The sequence below is a fragment of the Nothoprocta perdicaria genome, unplaced genomic scaffold (genome assembly GCF_003342845.1).
Source record: "Nothoprocta perdicaria isolate Ctin4 unplaced genomic scaffold, notPer1 scaffold_3, whole genome shotgun sequence".
Taxonomy (NCBI): Eukaryota; Metazoa; Chordata; class Aves; order Tinamiformes; family Tinamidae; genus Nothoprocta; species Nothoprocta perdicaria.
In genome coordinates, this window is record NW_020455532.1 from 2968484 (window position 1) to 2983090 (window position 14607).

Here is a 14607-nt window from a genome sequence, read left to right on the forward strand (position 1 = left end):
CCGCCGCGCGCGGGGCGCCCGCGGGGGGGATCCCCGCGCAATAGCGCGCTGCGTGCGGGCGCCCTCCCCTCCCCCGCGCCCTGCCCGGTGCGGGGGGTTGTTATTAATCACGACACCGATTTCCTGTGCGGGAGGAAGCGAGGAGAGGGCCCAGGAGGGTCTCCGAGGGGAGGAAGTCCCTCCAAAAGCTGCTTTTCCCCCCGTGTCTGCCCGCCAGGATGTGCCCCACTCCCCGCGCTCTGCCTGGCTCGGGGGCTCGTGGGGGGTGTTCGACACCCCCCGCTCCCCCTGTGCCCTCAAGGGGGTGTCGTGACAACACCGGGACCACCGGGGGGGGGAATGGGGGCCGTGACACCCCACCTTGGGCAGCGGCTCCCGCTCCCTCCGYCTGCCTGCACACGCTGCCCTCGTGGAGACCTTAGGGGCACGGTGGTAACCGCAGCACCGAGGGGTCACTCCTTGGGAAACGAGGGAAGCTGCTTTTTTTTTTCTTCCAAGGGAATTATAATTTTTAAAAAAAATGTCTCCCCACAATCTCTCTGCAATTCCTCCCCTCCCCCCATTTTTTTAATGCTTCTTTCGTGATGCTGAAGTGTAAGAAGATATTATAGACCTTCTGTTGTGATTAATGAAGCTCTTCTAGGAGGATCTCCTTAACCCTCGTAACATGCATCTCCGTGTCTGCCTGTCACTCTTCTTTCCCCATTTCTGTCTCCTTAGGGCCAGGACCCAGACTSTCTGTGATTGTACCACTGATAACACCAGGCCTCATCAAGGGGCATGAGGTTATTCAGGACAAGTGGCAACATCACCTTATCCTTTCTCAAAATCAGYCTTGCTTTTTATTTATTTATTTTTAGCTGTCTCTGGCAGTGGGAACCTCAGACCCAGAAGAAGAAAAGCTGCAGTGAAGTGGAGGGCTGGTCTTAGAACTTGTTCCAGGCTTTATACTACTTTTATCTTGTCAGGATGGTGTTTTTCCTCTCTTTTCTCTTTTGCATCTTGCTGTTGTGGARCCTCCTGCCCTAACTGACTTGCATGGCAGTGGATGGTGCTAGGGGGATAGCATGTGCTGGGCATATGGGATGTGTCTTATTAAAGTGTCTCCCAATGCCATTTTTCACCCCTTATAATTGCAGGTGTGTTATTAAACATAGTGTCAGGCCCATAGAATGGGGAAGAGGTCTAAGGAGGAGATCTGCCTTCCTTTTTTCCCCCCTCACTTCATATCAAATCTGTTTTCCCTCTTTTTTCTTGCTGCGGTGATGATAGTGAGGGTGCTACAATTAATAATGGATCTACCGATCTCCAGTGGGAAACTGGAGGCTTTGAGATAATTTCTTTACATTCTTCTTCAGTTTATACTCTGTTTCATTTCCTTGGCTCCTGGCAGGCAATTTGGGAGATGGAGAAGGCTTGATGGAGAGGGAGAGCATTCTGTCTTCACTGGATTTCTGCTGCTCRTTCTGTCTTTTTAACCTTGCTGTTGTTGTTGCAGGAGCAGGAGGAGTGCAAGGAGGCGTCATTAACCATAACACCAGGTCCCAGAGTTCAGCTCTGGATGGAGCCACCACGACAAGCACCAGCACCACCACTGCAGCTGCAGCAGCAGCAGGAGGATCTGAGGTTACTGCTGCTCCAGGGACCCTCAGTCAGGGCAAATCGGTGGTTATCAGCACGATGGCAACTGCCTTGTCTACCAGGAATGGCAAGATTGGGACCACAACAGTGCAGACTTTGAATGGGAGTAACGTGGTGATGAACTCTCACCACACAGGAAGTGCTGCTTTCTCCGGGACTCCCGCCACTGCTAACCCTGCTTCTGCACCTGCTGTTGCCCCTCTAGTTAACAATGGACCTGGATCTGTTGGAAAAGGAAATACTGTTAATGCTGTTTTGCCATCAGCTTCCAACACTGTCATCCAGACTTCTTTCCTTAATACTGCTGTGTCGTCTGCATCTTCTTCCTCGCCCACAGTTATTTCCTCGCAGCCGCCACCGACCATTGGAAGTGGGGGGCCCACGGTGACACTGGTGAGGCCACCAATTCACCCAGCAGGACCCACGGTAGCTGCAGCTGGTGCAGCCACTCAAAAYGGGAGCAATACTGTGATCAATTCAACCATCAGTGTGGGGAGTTTCCCTGCTGTTGCTACAGCCACTGTGGGATCTGGAGTTGCCCTCCAGACGTCGCTTGTGAACAGCCAGTCTGGTTCCAGCGTGCCAGCAGCTCCCGCCACGCAGGTCATCAAATCTGAGTCTCCAAAAACCATAGTCCAGGCAGTAACCCAACAGCAGACGCTGGCTACTGGGGGCCAGCCCAGTACTACAGGGGGTAACATGATTATTGGGCAAACTATGCAAGCTGGCCTCTCCAATGTTGCTCCCAATCCTGGTGGGATATCTCCTGCAGCTCCTGGCACCCCCACGGGAATAGCTAAAGGCACTGCCAATACAGTGGCACAAAGTYTGCCAAGGACTCCAACAGCAACTACAAGTGGAATCAGAGCAACTTTGACTCCTACAGTTTTAGCACCTCGTTTGCCTCAGCCACCTCAGAATCCAACTAATATTCAGAATTTTCAGTTACCACCAGGTAAGTAAAGGCTCGACTTTTTTGGGACTGGTTCTTCTAGGGAGAAAAGTGTCCAAATAAGATCTYTTGCTATTTAATTATGAACCGTGGAAAAGGTATTACATTCAACAGTGAGAACTGTCTGATTTTTGAATAGTTGAATAGTAGCATTTCACCACCATTCAGGTGACCAAAATGACTTTTTAACAGCAATAATTTGAAATCCCTTCTATTTGCAATCTTTGTTACAATGCTAATGTAGGTGAAGCTGCAAACTGCCCCAGTGTGATAATGAAACATTTATCAAATGATACGCTACTATTTCATTTTTCACAGAATGCATTTTTACTTTCAAGTTAGTGTTTCAGGTAGTTAATAGAACCTCAGTCTGCTGTTCTCTCTGTCCCTGCGTGCCCCCATTGCCGTATGATTTGTGCTGATGAATAGAGAAGCAGCAGATAGAAGACAAGAAAACTACATTCTTTTCCTTTAAGTCAGACATTGAATGCATTAAAACTCAGAAATCTGAAGATTCAAATGTGTTTTTTGCTGTTGGAGATACTATATAAAGACAGTCTTGCTATGTCCTTACCTCACCCTGATGTGTGTAGGGTTGCAGCTTCTGTAGTAGCTAGTATCGTGCYTAGTGCAGAGCGTCTTTGGGCAGGGAGTCTAGTCCTGATTTCTGTGGCTGAGTTAAGGGCAGGATAAGAAACCTTTATGTTCTGAGAACTCTCCTGTCCCTCCTGAAATACACTAGATTTGGAGGTGTAAGGTTATATGGTTATTATTACTTTGAACCCGGTTGTATCATTTCAGTTTCATTTTTAACTGAAAAATACCTGTGTGAATCTACCCCAGCTTCCTATCTCTYTTTCACGATATGTAGTAACATCTGTGTTCTTAAGATTCATTACTTTGAGTGCAGTATACAAAGAACAGGTAATTAAATTGTACTAGTAGTACCTAATGAAATCAATGGTGTGTGTATGTCATCTCTCTCAGTGGATCTTAGTTAAAAAAAAAAAAAATAAATCAAAACTCCTCATCAACCTCAAAGCAGTGCACTTGCTACATAAGGTAGACCAGAAACCATACTGTGTTACTGCACGCTACCTTTCTGTGTAATATTCTGTTTTGTTGGGTGATGCTATGTAGTTCTATGAGTTCTGTCAGCTGCTCTCTATATCTAAGTTTTAACTGGCATAATTTTTTTTCTGGTTATTTATTGTATAGAATCATTCTCTGTATGAATAATTTCAAAGGGTCATGTTGCTAATTTAGGGAAAAAAATCTGTAAAATTAGGATCTTGAAATCTCAGTGCTTAATTCGAAGCTTGTAAGTTGATAGAGTGGAAAAGCTTTATTTATTTGTTTATTTATTACCACAGTGTATCAAAGGGCTTTTTGGATTCAAAGGCTATTAGTGTACCACGATATCTGCATTCTCACTAATACTGCATTATAAAGTCGATTAGGGCAAAAATGCTACTGTCATGTCCAGTTGGACCGTTTTTCCGAGTAACTGATGTTTCCAAACCACAGCCACACGCTGAAGTGTGCTGAACTTCCAAGCAGTGTGTTGCCAGGCTTTAAGCCTAATTGCTCCTTTGGAGGTCTTGCAAGATCAAAGTAACACTATATAGTTTCTAAACACTTGCTTTTTTTTATTGTTTGTTGCATGCTTTAAAAAAAAAAAAAAAACCTAAGAGTGCAGAAGAATGTCATGACTTTTAAAATAAGCATGTGTACATGACTGAATACATAAAATCTGGAAATTGGCTTCTTACATGACGAGGTGTAATATGGGAAAGGGTTTTTTTAGAACAAATTTTAATGTTTCTGTTACGCTTTTTTACATAGCTGAAGTATCCGGCTTTCAGGAAACTTGTACATCTACTCTGCATCAAATCTGTGTGCACAAGTTCATGCTTAAAAGTTAAGGCAGTGTGCTTATAGAAGCTTTCAAGGCTTATATCACGAAATAGCTTGACATGAGATGCTTAACATACTGCTTTTCACACAAATGTTTACTACAACTCAGAAAATCCTTATGGAAGGTTTCACCATTGTGCAGCACATGGGTTGTAGTTTGTTTTCAAACCCTGTCTTACTGTTTCTAACTCTCTGAAGTCCAGTTAGCATTTCATGTAAATGAAAAGCAGGCCATAATATGTTGGTAAGTTTTACTACCTAAGACTTGACAAAAAGTTGCTATTTTTTTCTTAAAAGGAGCACATGGAAAATAAATTTGATCAACAGTCAAATATTGCTTTTATAATAAAGCTTTGTATTGCGTCAAGCTGATTGTGCAACAAACATTGACTGACTAAATCAGAGACATTTAGGGAGCTAATGGGCCAGTTCTTGTGACCTTACTGGATTCTGGTATATCTTTTCTTAAACTGGACTGTTTTGGGTTATCTGTGCCTTACTAATGGTTTCCCATTTTTGATAACTTTGAAGATGAGAATTTGGTCTTTTCAGGGCCTGTGTTTGGAGCTTGATGGTCTGTTTGGACAGATTAGGGTAATGAAGATGTGCAAATGACCTTATATTATAGTTTTCTTAGTGAAGACCTGGGAAGGAAGCAGGTATAATTCTCTTATATGTGCCACTTCAAATATAGATGCAGCATCTTATGAAGCTGTGGCTGCAAATAAATATGTCAAGTTCTTTGCTTCAAAGGACTTCAAATAATAATCTGAAATATGGTACGTTCAGTGATCTGATAAGACATAGAAAAAGCTGTGAGTTTATTAAAACATTGAGTCAGTGTTTTCTGCTACAGATGCTCAGAAAAGTCTGTGGGAAAAGTATAACCAAGATTAGGAACACTTATGTTGTAAGAGGTTAATCTTGGGGTATAAAGTGTCTAGAGGTCATCACTGACATGGTAGAATCATCTTGTAGAGTGACTTGTATATTTTAAAATCCTTTTTCAAAATACTGTCTTTTCTTGCAGTGCTATAATGCAATTTCAAAACTAAAGTCTATGAGCTTCTCCATCAGCAGTGTTGTTTACTTCAGAGTTCACATTTGGTTTCTCTACTCACAGATATTTTATGTTGTTGCTCAACAACATACAAAATCTATGTGAATGTGTATGTTTTCTGCTGTGTATTTGTGTGTGTGTATATAGTGCAGTCATTGCTTTATAATCTCTAAGGTGCCTTCGTAAAGAAAGGAGCAGACTGGAGGGCTGTGGATACGCAGGAAAAACAATGTGCAGCCAGCAGCCCTGGGCAGTTTTCTCTACTGGCTTAGGGGAAACTGAAGTCCAGAACCTCCCTCTTCTTTCTGTCCCCGTCTTTTCTCCACTCTCACTTTTTAATGAATTTTAGTACTTAAGAAAATTTATTAGTTTGATACTTCTAAAGATTAGAATTATTCTGTGTATGAATAAAATGTGATATTCATAATTTTGTTTAAAGATAGGATATTATTGTTTTTATTTTACGTACGGCTTTGGACTTGGGTGCTTACAACCAATGAGCTGATTAGCAGTAATACAGTTGTGCAGCTGTAGTAGAACTGCTGTCACACATTGATGCTGTTTTCTATCTGATAATAGAATTTCTTTATTACTATTCCAGACCTCAAGGGCCTCTGCCTGTAGCTGATAACAGGGGACAAGGCTGGACTACGTTGTCACTTTCTTTTTGGGGCGTCCTGTCCTGTTACTCTTTTAACTACGGATTGGGTCCTTTTTCCATCCTGCAGAACCATGAAACCGCTGGGGCTCTTTTGAAAACTGAGTGTTCTAGAGTTCTGAACGGTGCTGATGTAAATGAGCTGTACAGTTGGTCTTAACTTACTGGTGGTGCTTTCTAGGAGCCAAAGGCCTCCGTAGGACCCTTGGAGCCGTACATCAACGGAGGGAGGAAGGCAGGCAGACTACGGCAGCGTACACCCTGACTGGTTTTAAATAGAAGCTTAACTTCTGTGGAAATCAATATATATAGGTTTTTTTTTTTCCTTTAGCTTGTGTTAACTAACCAAGAAAGATTCAAGCTTCCCAATTTCCTGTTTCTCAAGGCTTGATTATGCTGGCCTTGGGTCGGGAAAAATACCCAAGCACATGCTTAATTTAATGCTTTGTTTGGGTGCTTTTGACTTGAGCAGTGGTACTTTTGGAGCTAGAGTCACTGAAAATATTTGCGTGAGTAGCCCAATTTCTGTTATTAAGAAGTTGGGGTGCTAGGTTGTCAAGTGAAAGAGTGGATAGAGAATGAGGAAAAGTGACAAACTGTAAAGACTAAGATATTCTTTACAATTTGTGTTACATTGTGAGTTCCTTTTCCATAGTAAATGTCACCTTCTTGGTTTTCTTTTGACTTGAAATATATATTATGGAAGTGCCCTAAGTAACAAGACATATGAATGTTTGAGGAGATCAGTAGACTTCTACAATGTAAAAAGTATGGAAAGAAACAGTAGGAATAAAGTAGTGGAATGTAGTCCTTTCCAATTCTCACTGTCTTGCAAGCGAGTTCAAACAGATCCTGATTATAGGTTCCCTGTATTATACACGTGCTGCAAATACTAGMTCTATTAACTATCTTGGCATTGCTGTACTTTCTTTTAAATAATGTCTAATGCATAATGATATTAGCAGCTTCTTGTAGTATGTTTTATTTTTAAAGTATTTTTACAAAACTTATACTTGCAACATGCCAGCACGATTGATAAATAAAGTTGTAATGAACTCTGCTTTAAAGCTGGGGGAAAGAGCAAGTTAAAGAGATTGACTTGCCCAGGGCCATGAGGGAATCGATATTGAGCCAAGATTAGAACTTGGGAGTCCCATTCTTGGCTCATAAAGGGGTATCTCTCTATGAGATAAAACTGTGGATCTCTTTTTTGCAGAACTCTTCTGGGTGAGGGGTAGGTTTTATGTTCAAATCGTACATCAGCAAAAGGAACATTCTACTGTATTTGAAATCTGTTACATCAGACCTGCCATATGTTCCTAGACTGAAAGTTGTGTGTGTTTTTTCTTACTGCATCTTTTATAACCAAGAGATGCTTAGCTTTGTACCCTGGGAAACTCAAGCCTGAAAGAGTTGTGGTAGGGTTTTCTGCTTTTTGTTAAAGTGAGTGTCACAAGGCAGCCCGTGCCTTGTTTTACACAGCTGATAAAGGTGTCTCTTTACGTGACCGGGGTTAATACAGAGCGCAAATGTCATTCTGTTAAGCTGAACTATGAAAGCATCACACTGCTTTTGACTATTCACTGTTTGGTTCTGTTATGCAAAATATTATTGTATCAGAAAAGTAGATTTGGACTTGTGTAACACTCCTGCATACACTTCGGTCTGTGGTCTTGCAGGCTTTCTAGGTTTATGATCAAAGATGTCAGTCAACGACCAAACGTGAATAAGTTGCTGCTTTTGTGAGATTTTTTTTTTTCTATCTGCTGTTGCTCTAGGAAATGAGTTGTGTGTTTRCATGTTCAGTGAGCTAAATGAGTTTTCCATCTCTGGCAATCCATGTGGGTTACTTCTAAAGTGTAGTGTCTTGGTTTTGARGACCACAAATTTGGATGCTGCCCAGGACTTGAATCACTTGCACAGGATACTGCAGTGGAGGTAGAAGTGGAAGATGAAAATGCAGCAGCTTTGGACACTGATGTGATAAGACACAGATTAGTAAGTGTCACAAACTGTTCTTCAAAAGAAAGACTTTGGTGTTGAAAATTTCCTGCTATTGTTTGTCGTCTTTGTTTTGGGAAATTGTATGTAAATAGCATTCTGAAAAATGCTAGTAGTTCAGGAAAACAGTTGAAAATACAGGTATTATCCAAAGTGGGTTTTTAACAAGCAGGTAAGTTAGCTYGTAGAAAGCCTGTTATCTCTTCTCACAAATACCTGTGATCAAATAGTGAGACTCTTGGCATGAATTAGGTGTAGAAGTCACAAACAGCACATGTTGAACGTTTTATTGTGTTACTAAATGTGTTTTATCAGAAATAGTTGAAATAATCATTTTTTATTTGAAAATAACTACTGTTGTCAGACTTTCGTGTGTTGAAACTTCATGAATCTTTCTAAGTCCATTTATCTGTCTGACTGCATCTTGTATTTGATGTCATTACTTAATGCTAAGAGAATGTTTTTGCCACTTGCAAGAGAGTGTTATCAAGTTAAAAAATCATGTTAGGTACGGTGTCCCTTGTGAGAAAAGGTTTGGTGAAATAGCTGCTTGAAAAAAAATAATTTTGAAAATTGTATTTCCCTCAGCTAAAGTCAATGACAGAAAGCAGTTCTTAAAGGTACTTAGTAGGCAGCTTTTCCAGCTACATTATCAGCTGTGCGTGAAGGAAGATGCGCAGAAGAGTGTGTGGAGGTTGCAGAGGCCGCTCTGCGTGTCCACAGGGATGTTCTTGGGTGCRAATAATTGTGATCTGCGAACACCAGTGATGCTTTCCTGGGATCCTGCTGCCGAAACCKGAGTATGTGGCTTTGCCTTTGACGTGTTACGGAGAACTTTTCTTTGGGGAACCTGTCTGCAGGCTTGTTCTGTGGAAAAATTACTACGCTTTACCTTGAGATTGCCTTTAAACTAACGAAGATCTTGCCTAAATGCAAGAAGTTGCAGTTTGTTGGTTTATTTGCACTGACAGTAGTTTCTTTAAAGCTGCACGACCTTTCTTGTTTGGATACAGGTTTGCTCTATCAACCCTCTTTTGCTTCCACCTCATAAGGGAAAGAAAACAGTTTATACAGTAGGCGTCTTTTGTGCTGATAAGTTGTGTCCACAGYGGAGATTGTATTGCTAAATTATTACAACAAAAAGATCTCATCTCTAACTGAGATGTTGAGTGAAGGGCAAAAAGGGTAAGCAAACTAGGCAGTAATTAAGCAGGTATAACAAGTATATGTATTTTTACGTGAACATTCGTATTTCAAATTAGATGAGGATCGTTTTTTACTGAGGCCACAGACACATGAATAGGTTATCTTAGAAAAACCCTCCTGGCTCAGTAGCTTTTATTTATTTATGTTCTCCCCTACTAGCACAGTTTACCCTCGGTTTAATCCAGATTTTTTTTACCCCAGTGCTATTCTGAGGCAAACCCTTTCTAATAAGGCTGGTCTTTTTCTGAGGTACATAGGTCTTAAGGAACAGAGTGCCAAGTTTTCACTGCAGAGTCTTTTGTCTTGRGATAATTGTCTTCATGCATCTTTAGCCAAATATTTAAGGTAAAATGACAGTCCTCAAGTCCTTATTCAGATCTTTAAATAAGTTTGTACTTTAATCATAGCCTTTTTTTTTGAAGGTGTGAGAACAAATATTTGGTTATCCTCATTGTGTGATAGTATAGATATATTAACAAATATTCAAGAAGCGATAATTAAAAAAAAAAGGATATGGCAGAGTATTGCTTCTGCCCTGAGATCTGTGCAGAACCGATCTTAAGGTGCTGTGCAAATTGTCTGTATAATGTTTTCAGATTAAAAATATTATTTCAAATAGAAATAATATCTCAAAAAGGAGAATTTTTGTAGTCTTATTACCGGTGATGAGAAAATTACTGAGACTTCAAATATAAACGGCTGACTTTCAGCAAAGTGGATAAATAGGATTTAAATCCTTTTACCCAGGGACAGGTCTTTTACTCTGTATTTGTACAGGATTTAGTGCAAGGTTTGACTCAGATGCCAAGCTTCTTTTRTGGTGTTGGGAAAAGTGTATTGATAAAAACTGGATAACGTCTTGTCTCTGTAGAGCTCTCTACTTATAAATTAGAAATGCAAATTATGAACATCACTTGTTCATCATCACTTGTCTCTCCCTTTTACCCTTAAAATGCACTACTAAGAATTCTTTTCAGTAATGCTTTGTAACCAATACCCAGACAACTAGTAATATACAAGTTTTTTGCATCAGTGTATAATATTATTTTCAGTATCAAGCATGACTGTGTAAAAGTACTTTATTGAATGAAACCTCTCTAGTAAAGTCTAACTTCTAACTCAATTAGTGTATGCTTCTGAGGGTAGTCTAACTAAAGACTAATTAAAGACCAGCAGAATACAYGGAATAAGGCATATGGTAGGTGCAATGCAGACAACCAGTATGTAGTTCACTTGCAAAACATGCTCATTTTACATAATGGAGTAAAAACAAAAAATCAGCAATGAGATTCAGTGCTACCTGCAAGTATGTCCGAACTAGTTTGAGGGGCAGCAAGGCTAGAATAAACTGCCTTCACTCCTTCCTTAAATTTATTAACAGTATTTATTTCTGCAAGGGATTAATTCGGTACATCTCTCAGCATCAGGTGCAGCCAACAGAAGGGGCAGCGGGGCCAGTCCTGCTCACGTGAGTCACAGGTACCAAGTCCAAAGGCAGGTGCCGAGGGATTGCAGCACCTGTGGCAGCAGAGGCAGGGAACAGACCCGGACTGGTGTTTTTAAGAACCACTTGAGGAAGTAGGAAGAAGAGATCAGGAACAGGAAGGTGGCTAAATTGTGCAGAAGTTGGTGGAAAAGGATGAGGAGTGAGCTGTTACATTTTAATAAATACACATGCCCGTGTTTGCAGTAGTATTAAGGCTGGAGAAAGTGTTAAGTGTTCATGCTGTGAACTTCAGGCTCTTACTTAATTTCATTCTTTTTTTCCAGTGTATCACTTGGTTTTCTTTCCTTTTTTTCTCCCCTCTGGAAGGGGAGCGAAGGCACTAATTATTTATAAGTGTTAGTCATACCCAGTCATTAAGCTTAGTCATTACTCAGGACTGTGCATTTGATGGTTAGTAAAAATCAAATTTGGACTTTATTTTATTTGGAAGCTTTCTGAGCTTACAGGTGTGAAAATACTCTTATTTCTCTATTTGGACTGTAAATAAAATAGCAATGCTATTTAATAAACATTGCTATCAACCAAATGACATGTCATACCATGTTCATGTTGATGGTTTGTATTTGAACTCACAGGCATGTTCTCAAAGAAGGGCAACTTATGTGTCTACAACGAGCGCCGTAAAATTGCAGGCTGCTTTTGCAGGGAATTGGAGGGAAAGGTTGACCTGGTTATTTGTCAGGCTTGAGTTTTGCCTAACTTAGGCTCTCCACAACTACCACTGAAAAGGGAGCATCAACAGAATTTTTCCCTGCAGGAACGACAGGAATACCTATAGTGGGGCATTCACAATGGATAATTTTCTCCTTATTTCTAATGGGCTTTCATGTACCTAATAGCTTTAGAGTATTGTTTTTTGAAGATAGTGCTTGCTGCATTATTTCTCAGTAAGTATTTGTGTGCAAACTGTAGTAAATGTCAAGTAGCTTGCCCCTTTCCATTTTGTCAGGCATTCCATCAGCTCTGATGTCCGTGTGCCTTGRTATAGACAAACCCTTTGCTCTAACGGAAGAGAATATGAGTTTTAAAATGTCCCATTTAGAAGAACGTATCCAAAAAAAATGGTGACCCCTTATTTTGCCTTCGTTTCTCAAAGACAAATTGGACTTTTGTATAACTGTATTGATGTTTGTTGTAAGAGTACTGAAATTAATGGCAAAGCAAAGGATAAATTACTTTGAAATCAATAATTAAAGTAATTGGTTTAGGTCTTGATAATGTTTTACTTACTTTGTTCTGCATCAGATTAAAACCAGATTTATATGATGATTGGGTTGCAGTTTGACAGAACTCGTTGGTGTTTTATGCCTAACTAGAAAGGCGTGTTAATGCTTTTTTTTCATGAAATGTAACATCCAGAAAAGTCAAAATAGTTTAAAATCACGTTGCCATTGTAACTTTTGTTAAATATTGGCATATAAATTAATGAGTTCACCTGAAAAGTTCTAATGCACCTTTCCAATTGAGAAGCTAAGATCTCTTCCATGTGGAATCGCTGCTCGCTGTGGTTGCTGTTTTAGCACTCTACCATGATACTATTTTTTTCAACTATAGCCTTAAAATACCTTGAAATCTATATTCCACAAATCATTCCTCCATTCACTTTTTAAACAATATAGTGGAGTTCTATGATGTGAAACTGAATYCTTGCATATCGCTAGCCTGAAAGAGAAAAAAAGCTTTTATTGCAAAATTGATTCCTTTTTTTTCTTCTGACTGTAGTAAGAGGGAAAAAAAGAATAAAATCAGTTTTTCATAATATGAGCTTGGGTGTACATGCTCTGTACAAGATGYATTTACTTTTACTGTCGTCAGGTTTCTCTGATTATTTTTGAGGATGCCTCTTAACATCTATATTGGCAAGAATCCTAAGCCAACTCYCAGAAATTAGTATTTCAGTTAAGGTTTACGCTGTGTGTGTGTGTGGATTGAGCGCAAGGGGAAGGTGCTGGTAGGTGAGAGGGAAAGTGCCCTGGTAAGCTAACGTTGTATGGAAATGTAGGGTATTGTATCTAGGTAAAAATCGGCCCTGCTGTTTTGCAGTGACGTGAGGAGTTGGGCAGGAGGTTCCTGACTTGCGTGTCAGGACCCTTGACGAGTGTGGCCCTGTGCTGAGGAGTTGTGCCCAGCAGCAGGAGGAGGATCCCCCAGGAACTGTTGTGGGTGCAGATGGGTCCAGGAGGGCTTGTGGGCCATTGGACTCCCTTTCTGCTGGAAGGAATCTTTGCTCCTTCCAGCAGAATCCAGGAATCTTTGCTCCTTCCACTCTGCTCAACGTAGGTTGAAGTCAGGTTGCTTGAACATCTTGACCATTGACTCCCTTGAACATCTCAATCATTTTAGTGGCCCTGTGCTGGGCTCACTTGGGGTTTCAGCGTTTCCCTTGTAGTGGAAAACCCCAAGCTGGATATAATTTTCCAGATGCAGCTTCACAGGTGACAGTGGTGGGACAAGATTGCTCCCTTAACAGGCTGGCTAYGCTTACACTAATGCAGCCCAGGATGAGGTTAATCTTCACTGCTGCAGGGATGYGGTGCTGCCTCATGATCAGCTCGTGTCCACAAGGCTCTACTCTGCAGAGCTGCTACTCCAGKCCTCTGCAGCCTGTGCTTTTGCAGGCATTTATTTCATGCCAGCTTCAGACTTTCTAATTGTCCTTTTGGAACTTCATGAAATTCCCGTTGGCTCGTTCGTTCAGCTTTTCGAAGCCTTTCTCGGTAGCAGAGCTCCTCCCATTTGTTGTCACCTGCAAACTATTCAGTATTTTCATTGCATAATGAGCTGGTGCRTAGTTTGTACCATTCATAACCTGCTGCATCTCTGTTGGTTTGTTTAGAAGCTCTTCTTTAGCATACCTGATAGTTCTAAATCTGCTGGAATTTGTCCTGTGTTTGGGAATATTACTTTGCTTACCGAAATTTTTAGGGATCTGCAATGAAATGAGCTGGTAGATTTTAGTAGGAAAAGAGGGAGGAACGTGTGCTTTCCTTACCTATGGAATTATAACTGTTACAGGCAGGTCAGTAAGAGAAGAGGTAGATTGTTGGACAGCATTAACATCAGTGCCAGGTTATTTCCTTTTCTGCCAAAATAGACGCTAGCAAATAAGTCTTTYCAACTGAATGTTTCTCTCTAGCTTGCATAGGCAGCTCTTCTTTGCTCCAACTTTCTGTCCAGTGCTCTTCTAGTCCCCTTTGTCTTGGCAAAACCTTCAGAAATGTTCTCCTTCTATAAAACTTTTGTCATTTGAGGGTCTCCTTGTAGCCCAAACCAGTGATATAAAGAGCACTGACTCATCCCCTTGGCTTGGACRTGAGTTTTGTGCTCTGCATGGTTCCCACTTCATAACCTTATTGCAACAGAATCTCATCCAACAATGCAGAAAGGATATTATTAAAAAGCTTTCTTGTATTAATATGGCACAGCCTGCTTATGATTACTATGAAATATTTTTTTTCTCTCTAGGTTAAATGCTTGTAACATCTTATCACAACTGAATAGCCCTGAGAGCTGTAGGTACCAACTGCACTGATGTTCAGATAACCTTCCAGATGAACTTTCCTCACAAATCTAGATAGGATTGAAGATTTGTCAAATATTGGTGGACTTTATAATCAATAGCCCTCTTTTCCTGCGGTATTTACAAGAACTTTGGTCTCCTACAC

General features: G+C 40.8%; 1 protein-coding gene across 1 annotated transcript in view; it reads left to right on the forward strand.

Annotated features, from left to right (window-relative positions):
* The first annotated feature begins 1623 nt into the window (after positions 1–1623).
* Positions 1624–14607, forward strand: part of TAF4 (TATA-box binding protein associated factor 4) — a 31207-nt gene continuing 18223 nt past the window's right edge. Inside the window, exon 1 of the mRNA XM_026042150.1 lies at positions 1624–2596. Coding sequence (XP_025897935.1) covers positions 1681–2596 — 916 coding nt within the window. The 5' untranslated portion in view covers positions 1624–1680. The remainder of the gene's footprint in view (positions 2597–14607) is intronic.